Below are 10,349 nucleotides of genomic sequence, written 5' to 3'. Positions count from 1 at the left end.
CCAAACCTGCAAAGATTTTGAATTGCTCACTCATGGGCTATGATGTGAAAAGTAGAAAAGAAACAAGCTTATTGTTCACATTTCGACTATAACGGGATTTGGTCCACTTATCTTGGATTTCTTCATTTACTCGAAACGTTGTTCAACAACTTCTACAAGTTGATTTATGTCCACATAGAGCTGAAAAGTTAAAGAAGAGAATGTAGTTAGATAAGTGATTAAAAGAAAGTAGAAAGTATTTTAAAACAGTGTCAAAGAAAACACAAGAACTTAAAGATTCATGCGTGCTTAGAATCATGCAATTCAAGGATTCCTGGAACATTTTACAAATAGATTGTAGAACTAAAGAATCTGAATATTTTCATTAAATTCTTAAAATCACTCTCAAAACTGTATTCATTAAAAATACATTTTCAGTTTGGATATTAAAAACAAAACAAGATTGATGTGCATCTCACTTTTCTTTGACTGGATCAAGAATGACTTCTATGTTTATTGGAAAGTATGGGTGTGACAATTATGTGTTGTTTAAAATAATGACAAGAACTGTATTTGTGTGTTAATAATAAGAATCAAAGAATATTTGACAATAGGACAGTTTTATCCTCAAAAAATTATCTTTTAAAAGGACATGCTGTTGTCTGCAGCGGTCTAGACCTAAATTGTACGCTCTCGTCTGTCTTCTTCTTCTGTCTTTTTGTTTTGTAAATTATGTCACAGTTGCAGCCTTTCGCTTCAATGTTATGTTGAATTCATGCTCTAAAAAACCTAACAGGAATCAATGTATTCAAATTAAAAATAAATTAATAGAATGTTCATTAAAATAAAAAGTGTGTCTGTTACTTCTGCCTTGTGATAAATTTACTTTCTTTGGAAAAACTCAGGTTGAGGACATGTCCCTTGTGTTGCCTTTTAACAATAACTGCAGGATGAAACATACATGAGCATGGGGCCCTCTGTCAGACCAGCCTCATTTTACACTCTTGCTGCACGTGTTGGCCATTTTCAGAGTGACTGCCCCCTGGTGGAGGACCAGGGTACAAACAGGATTTAGCAATGAAGCTATTCTTGACTCTCCATCTGTCCTCGTGTCTAAATCAGATGAAAGGAGAGGACGGAGAAACTCTTGTAGAAAAGTCTGTCCTTGCTGCTCTGCTTTATTTCACTGTACAATGTTATTTCTGGAGTCACTGTCCTCAGTAGAAATATAACAATAAATCTGTCTCTGAGACTCCACACTTCCAGAAGGTCACTGCCTTTACTTCAAACAATACAATAATTAAATGGCATATTGACAATCGGTTTCAACATTCAACTTCAACTGCCTGAATAATTTGTTCTGGTCCAACACCTCAAGAGATTGTTCTTGGCAACTTGATTAATAGCTGTATTTAAGGAGTCAGCACTTTAAGAACTGTCGTTCAGGCACAACAAGATGTAAACATTTCTCCGTAAATATAACTTTAGATATAAACTAAATGCAACACAGAAAAAAAACCATGAGCAATTTAAAGACCTTCAAAAGCTTTTACTCACTTTGTCTACAAACAGAAATATCACACTAGAACATTATTTAGACATATCCAATGCAAAAATCCCAAAACATTTTTAAATGTCTTTATTTTAGAGCTCAAGCAGCACTTTTCTCTTTCATCAAATATATTTCTTCATGACAGAATAAAGGGACGCGATGAATCACCATTTAAAAAGTAGTTTATTGTAATGTGGCATTGTATTTTGTTCCCTTTAAAAAGGCAAACAACCAGCACATGTCAAGAGGTAGAAATCATTATCAGTCTGAAAGAAAAGTGGGGACTGACATTTAAACACACTCACTCACTCACACACTCTCACATGCAGTTTTTTGCAAGTTCCTCATCCACGACAATACTGTTGTTTTGCGGTGTCATCATTTGCACTCTACTTGTACATGCTGGAGTCACTCAACATCCACAGCATCCATTCTGTACGCAAATGTAAAATAAATAATACGCATCATGTTGAACAACCAGAGGACGCAGAAACAATTTACAAATAACCTTTCGCCACTTTGATCTCATGCTTGCTGATTACTACAACGGTGAAGGCACCACTTCCCTGTACACACCCATCACTGATAACGTAGTCGCTCTGTTTCCTTAGGACTACAAACATGGCCTATAGGAGGGGGTTGGTTAGCTGTGGGTGCTGCATGTTGGCTTAAGGTTGTGCGCAGGTGCAGCCGGGGAAGATCCTGGTGAGTCTGGAACAGGCTCACACAGGAGGGGGGGGATGGACAAAAATATATAAACACAAAGAAAAGACAAAAAGAAAAAGATGTATTAATGGTGGCCGGGTAAATGGGAGTTAAAAGACCCGGCATAGTGTTGGTGTGAAGTGATAAAGAAAGCATGAACAGCTGGTATAAGCAGTATTCAAAAGATGACTTGAGTAGAGGAAGAAGAAGAAGTTATTTGACCCAGGAGATGTTGAGACAGCGAGCGATGAAGGCGTAGGTGTCAGCCACCTCCTGGATGACCTTGCTGGTGGGCTTGCCAGCACCGTGGCCCGACTTTGTGTCCACGAGGATGAACAGAGGGTTTGTCTGCTTGGGGCTGCGGCCTACGATGTGCTGCAGGGTGGCGATGTATTTGAGGGAGTGGAGAGGCACCACGCGGTCGTCGTGGTCCCCCGTCAGCAGTAGGACTGCAGGGTACTGGACCTCGTTGCTTTCTGGGATGCGGATGTTGTGGAGCGGGGAGTATCTGGCAAAGAGGAGCATGGGAAAGTACAGAGTTCAGATATTAGCACAAGTTTAAGGAAATATAAACAAGCCGAGACCAGCAAGAAGACACACTATTCTTGATACTTCTCATTGGTGCCACTGGGTCCGATTCCAGCAAAATCAGAGATATCGTGCAGGTTCAATAGAAACTCCTTCAACTCAGACTCAAGCTATGCCTCCTGCAGCAACCAGCCCACCTTGGACAGACCAAGATCCGGCTTTGCTGCCGCCTGAGACCTGCAGTCGGAGCTCCAGTGGGAGGACAGCTCCGCCCCCGGCAGCAGTAGCTCCTCCTTCAACAAGGAGCAGAGCCTCTCCTCTCTGCTCCTGGCTGAGAGCCAACACCGACACCAAGCTGCAGGAAGCCCCTGCAGACTGGGGCCGGCTGAAGGGAAGGGAGGCACAGGAGAACCAGAACCAGGACTGCAGAGAGCAGACTGGCAGACCCTGCTGCAGTAAAGAGAGCTTTTCTAAAAGGGATTCTAATGTTCAGGGACACTACCACTTTTGTCCACATGGACCGCCATTAAAGTTCCTCATAGTAACTTGAATTATTAATTAATATGCAAATTATATTCTCAATTCACTGACAATCATTTTATCTGTAAAATATTGGGAAAGGGTACACAATTAAAATAAAATAAGAAATGCTAGAGATGATGTCTTCAAATACCTCCAACCAACAGTCAAAAAAAAAAAAAATACTCAATTTACATGACAAAGAAAAGCACACATTTCTCACATTTTACAAGCAGAAACAAGGAAATATGTGATAAATAATGATTTATTGACGATCAAAATAGTTGCTTCTTAATTTGGTTTCGATCTAGGAAGCAATCAAATCTAATAAAATAGGGTTATGATTCCTATTAAGACCACATCTCAGCCCACTTGCAACAAAAACATAAAACAACATCATTTTCTGCTGTGCGATGTTTATTCCAATGAAGGCGCTTGTTCCATAAAATAAAAATCAATCAGATTTGTTGCTACCGAGTTATCAAAGCACTTGTGTGACATGTGCTTGTTGATCCCGGAAGAAGTTGCAAAAATACATTGGTGATGTTAGTGCCCTCAGAAGATAATAGCTGTTGCATATTTCTGCTTTTGAAATAGACACAGGTTAGACGTAATCTCTCTTTTGACAACAAAATATAAGTTTTAGCATGGATGCAAACACCACATGCTGCATCAATCCAGTAGCTGCATAGTATGGTGCATTGTAATCACATAACGCATGAATAGTACCTTTTTAATACAGTTTATATGATTGCACTGTAAAGTAGACAATACATGTGTATGTTTATCTTTAGATATTTTCTAATTGATTTTCTTACCTTGGGAGTGTGGATGTAAATGAGTAAAAAAGACCAGGATGTCATACTACTGCATGTCATTATCACAATGTCCCATTTGAATGCTTACTGCATGCAACAGTACCTACTTTGAAAAGGCAGCTGCAGTATGTAAAGTAAAAAAATAAAAATTATGCAAATTTTGAACACAGCTTGTGTTTCAATTTATGATTTTCTCTCTTTTGAACCAGTTTCAATCCTGAACTTTGACCTCACCTGATGTATATGTGTGTGTTGGAGTTACTGAGCACTTACTTCATGAGACAATCAAACTGCTCGTTGTTTTCAGAACAGCCAAAGTCAGTGGTCCACGCGTGACCAATCGTGAACTTGTGGAATTTCAGCATGTCCATGACACCCACCTGAGCGACAGCACAGCCGAACAGCTCAGGCCGCTGGTTCACGCAGGCCGCTGAGAGAGGAAACACACAGTCAGACACACCAGAGACTAATAACTGCAAGCTAAAACCGTTTGAGGATTCTTGCTCCCCATACTCTACATTGTTCCTCAGCCAGCAGTGGACATACCTACGAGCAGGCCACCGTTAGAGCCTCCATTTATAGTCAGCTTGGAAGAAGAAGTGTATCCCTCTTTGACAAGATATTCAGCCGCACACTGGAAGTCTGTGAAGCAGTTCTGTTTGTTGGCCAACATTCCAGCTAAAAGGGGAAGAATTAAAGTATGTAAATGAGGGAGTTTGCACTGGTGTCAACACACAAGATGGAGCACTATTCCTCTCACCTTTGTGCCAGGTCTCCCCATACTCTCCTCCTCCTCGAATGTTGGCAACAGCCAGGACTCCTCCCAGGTGTCCGACAAAGATGAGTCGGGAGACGCTGTAGCTGGGTGTGATGGAGATGTTAAAACCGCCATAGCCATATAGAAAACCTGGATGGGAACCATCCAACTTGATGCCCTTCTTGTGAACTATAAACATGGGGATTTGAGTGCCATCTTTGGAGGAATAGAAGATCTGGCGAAAAACATGGAGGAAGACACACCATCAGCAACACAAATAGGACTGGAAACAAAGCCAGGGATTATGTGTCTTGGAGACACATGGGAGCAGTGAATATGGTATTAACAAACACATTGTCTTTATCAGTGAGGATTTAGCAATGAAGCTATTCTTGACTCTCCATCTGTCCTTGCGTCTAAATCAGATGAAAGGAGAGGACGGAGAGACTCTTGTAGAAAAGTCTGTCCTTCCTTGGTGTCCTGCTTAATTTCACCTTTACAGTGTTATTTCTGGAGTCACTGTCCTCAGTGGAAATAAAACAATAAATCTGACTCCGAGAGCCCACACGTCCAGAAGCTAAACTGCCTTAACTTTAAACAATACAATAATCAATCAAAAAACAAACAAAAGAAAATAATGTAATGATAGAAATGACAGAAACAGTGTACACATAATGAAATGCTCTCGTTACCTGGGTGGTCTGGTAGTCTGAGGGGCTGAAGCCTTTGACAGTGACCTCTCTGAAGATGTGCGGCTGCAGCGGCTCCTGAGTCAGGTCGCAGTGGTAAATGATGGCTGGAGAAGAAAAACATATCATCTCATTTGTTCTAAAATCTTTAAATCACTTTGAAGACATGTGGCAAATGTATTTAATTGTAGCACATTTCTTTCATCCATATACAGTAAGCAGTTTACATACAATAAAACAATTCATATGTAATCCCACTGACTTTAGTTGTAGGTGTCTAAAATTACAATCATGTTATGGAGAATTGTGAGCAGGTTTTTCCCCTCACCCTGTTTCCACCCCTTTAAACAAGAAATGTTATAAAGTGACACAGCATCTACAACTACCACACAAACCGAGCAGTTATACACACATAACATGTATATAGTGATCTCGTACCTGGGGAGAGGAAGGAGGTGAAATAGTAAAAGATCTCTGAATCCCTCTTCCGTCCTGTGAAACCGACCACGGAGCCGACATCCAGAGGGAAGGTCCTCAGCTCCTCCCCCGAGCTCAGACGATACATTTTCAACACGTTCTTCACGTCGTGGAGGAAACACACAAACAGGTAGCTGGAGTATGTGCAGGTGGCGAAAACTGCAGGCGAGAAGACATCAAATAAGAAGTTTAAAAAGGTGTATTTCTATTAGACATGAAAATAAATGTTAATATCCATTCCTAATATGTTAATAGTGCAGGTCACATGAATGTTGCAGCAGCTCACCAATAACGTCCTTGTCATGTTGAGGGATGAGCTCATTCCAGTTGCTCTGAGCGGGAGAGGCAAAGTCGATGTTGATGAGGCGGTACCGCGGGGCGTCGAGGTTGGTCTTGAATGTGAACAACGTGCCCTCGTTGGTCACGTACTCGTACTCAGCGTCAAAGTTATCGATTAGCTTCACCCATGGCAAAAGTCCTAAACATGAGGAGTAGTATTTAAGTTCTATGATGAGAGTGCTCGACATGCACATACAAACTGGCTATGACAAACTAATGAAGTGTTTCTTGGATCAGGCCGAGAAAAATGTAAACTATAAAAATTATCAATCTTGTAATTAGTTACAGCATTACGGTAGGCACTCAGATAAACTAAATAAAACAATGTGTAACATACCTGTAATACCCTGAGGAGTGGTTTTAAGGTCACAATACCACAGTCTGTTGACCGGATCACAACCTTCCCTAATCGACAGCAGAAGGTACTGTCCATCGTCTGATACCTGCAATACACATACAAACAGTGAGCCCAACCTGAATATAAATTAACACATGCACTTGTCTGCCTTCTTCATTTGTTTAAAATGTTTAGGAGACAGAAACAATTCTGGCATACCTCAGCTCCAGCCATCCATTTGGGGTTGTCAGGAAATTCTGCGCACAGCACATCCTCAGACTGCGGAGTTCCCAAAACATGGAAGTATAGCTTCTGGTGCAGGTTGGTAGAGGTCTCAGTGCCTAGGAGACAAAACATTGTAATTTCAGCATTGCCCCCTAGTGGTGGCTAAAAAACAAAATCACGAGGTGAGGGAGGAAAGGGGATGTGAAGTGGGTGTGGATTGCAGAAACAACACAAATACATCAAAGGTGTAATAGCAGAAGATGCTACACATCCAGACTAAAAAGAGAAGAAATACAAAAACATTTTAAAACATGGAAGACAACTGCAAATCACTTATTTTGTTTTCTTCTTCAAATAATCTATTTTCATCTTTAGTCTGAAATGTTTGCTTCAAGGATTGAGCCTTACCAATTTTCTAATATATATATATATATAAAAATAAATAATCTGAGGGACAGTTCTGGCAGCTAAAACAAAGTTAAAGCTTTTAATATTTGATCTCACCGTCACTCTTGCCCTCCTGCTTTGGGTAGGAGTTGTAGAAAAGTCCCTTCCCATCATGAGTCCAGGACATGCAGCTAAACTTGACTCGCTCCAGGCGGTCCTCCCGAGGCTTGGCACCTTCCACCTGCAGGAAGTGAATCTCCACCCAGTCCGAACCACTGGCGCTGGTGCCATAAGCCAGGTACTCCCCGTCCTCAGAGAACGCGTATCCTTAAAATAGGAACAGAACAGCCCGTTTACAAAGACATCAAGGAAAGCTGACACTCTTTATTTAGCGGTCAATGTGGATGCTATGAATAGCAGGCTATTTCTGAACATGAAGACATAACAGATTCAAAATGCAGTTATTACCATATCAGGTAACTAATTTGGCAATCTGTCCCAGGACAGTCAACAAAGGTTTCGCAAGGAAATGCAGCAATTATAATCTAATGCATACTGAAATATATAATGTGGAGCATAAATGCAAACGATTTCCCCAAAATATTAAGTATAAACCAACCCATTGATAAAATACAGTGCTTTGTTGATACCTCGCAGGGCAACGGTTCCATCATCAGAAAATGTGTTTGGATCCAAGAAGACCGTCGGCTCAGCATCCAGGCTCTCCTGCAGGTACATCACACTCTGGTTTTGGAGGCCTGTGTTGTAAAAGTGAAAGTACCTGAAAATGAAGGGAGGCATTGTTAAAAAGGTACAAAAGAATTTCACAGATGCGTTATTGAAGTACAAAAACATGATTCTGTTGTGGCTCACCTGTTGCCCCTCTTGAAGGGACAGCTGTACTTGGGGTAGTCATACAGCTCAGTCATGCGCTCCTTGAACAGGTCTCGGACCTCACAGCGCTCCAAGAATGGCACAGTCAGCTGGTTCTGAGCGTTGACGAAGGCCTGGCGGTGGAACGCACAACACCCAGAGTTTTTTTTTTAGGATCAGAATCCGCTTTATTGGCCATGTGTGTTTATTCCGGTTTCACAAGCTCTCATCGTACATATATACATATTATGTACAATAAACAAGATACATATAAAAAAGACATTACATAAGATGTAATAATGCATCTGAATACTTTTTCTGAGTAAAACCAGAACAGGTGTTTTTTCAACTAGTTTATCCAGATCATTTAGTGAACAGGCCCTTGGTGACGTCAACAAATCTTAACAATGATTACATGCACAACACAACCAGTGCCAGTTTTTTTTGGTAAAAAGAACGGCAAGAGTGACCTTCACTCCTCACCAATTATAAAACACGAGATTAACAAAATATAAGAACAGAAATAATAACAGCACAGCATGCGTGTCCTCAGTCTTTAACAAACTGACAGTCTAGCTGAATAAAACAAAAGGCAATAAAAAGTAATAAGGATCAACGTTACCTGTGTCTTTTCACTGTCCGGGTCCTCCAGCCAGCTGTACGGATCGGGTACTTTGGAGCCATGGTAACCGTCCACCTGAAACAGGTGAAACCGTAATGACAGCGGTTAAGACGTGAACCAGCTAGCTAACGTACGTTAGGTGTGGCGGCAAAACAAACTGACAGGCTCGTGCTGTCAAGCTGCCACGAGCCTAGTGGGTGAGCAACGTTAGCCAAAGAGCAAAGGAAATGTCCGCTAACGCTACAAATAAGCTGAATGCGGGAACGACTGTCAACATGTCGTCAACAAAGTCAGTGTGGGTTGTCAACGCAGGCTAAGCTAACTAGCATCCTAACAAAGCAGAGGCTCGTTCCAATGAATGAAAAAGCGTGATGATGAAGCATCCCGGCGTATTAGCTCGGGAGGCTAGCTAGCTAGCGAGCTAGCTACAGTTACTTACGACTGCGTCGTCACGGTACGCCTGTGGATACTGAAAGGACATTTTGGAGGACAGTTTTCGGGAATTGCGTAACAAAAAAAGCTGCCTCAAAGACTGGAGTGGCGGTTTTAAAATTATCCTGTGGATCCCGTAAAACATCAACTTTAAGGCGCTGAGAGCTTTTGGCAGATGCTCTGCTTACTAACAGCCAACGAGGGGTTTAAAGAGAGCGCTGCGGGATCAGACCGAATGTTAGGGCGCCCTCTACCGGCGGAACGTAAGAACAGGACTCATAGAAGATCGACTGAATGAGTACAAAGGCAGCGTGCGTTTATAACTATAGGAGATGAGGCTATTTAAGAGAGCATTTTAATTAACCCGAGCATCCTAGTTAAAAGCAGTCCAATGAGCATAATTCAACCATTAATACAGATAGTCTGAGATGTCTGTGATAGGCAATAAAGCTAAAATAAGTACCTCTACACACCATTAAACCCATTTAGGCTAGCATTCTCCTGTTAATATGCATGCAGGTTCGTTGTAACAAGCTGCATATTTATTTTTTACCCATTGATATATTCATGAATAAATGAAAGAGTATGTGACTCATTTACCCTTAATTGGTTTTACATGGTGTAGCTGCACTTTACACATTTTTTTTCACACTTTTGCACATGAAGAATACACTTATGGTACTGCAGGTTGAAAATGTAAAAGAAAAACCTTTTGGAATATTTGGAAGACATGTCACGTTTTTTATTTTATTTTATGCATGAGCTAACATCCCCCCTCAAACAGTTGATTGATTAGCTGTTATTGTGTTGTTCTGGAAACATTTGAGTGATTTATACTTAGCTTATAATTCGGGAATATAACTATTCAATAATTGATTATTTGATATTAAACATGCTTGGTATAAGTAACAAAAGTTTAGAAAGTTTTTGTTTTTGATCGTGTTTTTTTTCATCAACTTTCAGATAAAAAAATAAAGGTAAAATCCAAAGATCATTTTTATCCCACCTCACTGTGTACGGTATTGATGATTATGAAAAAAAAAGTATTTATGCAACAAATATGACCCTTTTTCCCCAAAAAATAAATCTAGCCTAGCATATGCATATAGT

At 40.7% G+C, this 10,349-nt stretch overlaps 1 protein-coding gene across 1 annotated transcript; it reads right to left on the bottom strand.

The window, feature by feature from the left end:
- Positions 1-1,701: 1,701 nt before the first annotated feature.
- On the bottom strand, positions 1,702-9,288 carry prep (prolyl endopeptidase; the record flags this gene model as incomplete). The annotated part of the gene is made up of 14 exons (XM_079214903.1): positions 1,702-2,744; positions 4,375-4,531; positions 4,648-4,779; positions 4,862-5,093; positions 5,551-5,654; positions 5,986-6,183; positions 6,311-6,502; positions 6,701-6,806; positions 6,920-7,041; positions 7,430-7,639; positions 7,963-8,093; positions 8,186-8,319; positions 8,808-8,882; positions 9,247-9,288. The coding sequence occupies 14 exons, from the start codon at positions 9,286-9,288 to the stop codon at positions 2,450-2,452; spliced, it is 2,130 nt and encodes a 709-aa protein (XP_079071029.1). The 3' UTR covers positions 1,702-2,449.
- Between the last annotated feature and the right edge of the window lie 1,061 nt (positions 9,289-10,349).

The sequence above is a fragment of the Taurulus bubalis genome (assembly GCF_910589615.1).
Source record: "Taurulus bubalis genome assembly, chromosome: 3".
Lineage (NCBI taxonomy): Eukaryota > Metazoa > Chordata > Actinopteri > Perciformes > Cottidae > Taurulus > Taurulus bubalis.
This window is presented reverse-complemented; position numbering and strand designations above follow the sequence as displayed.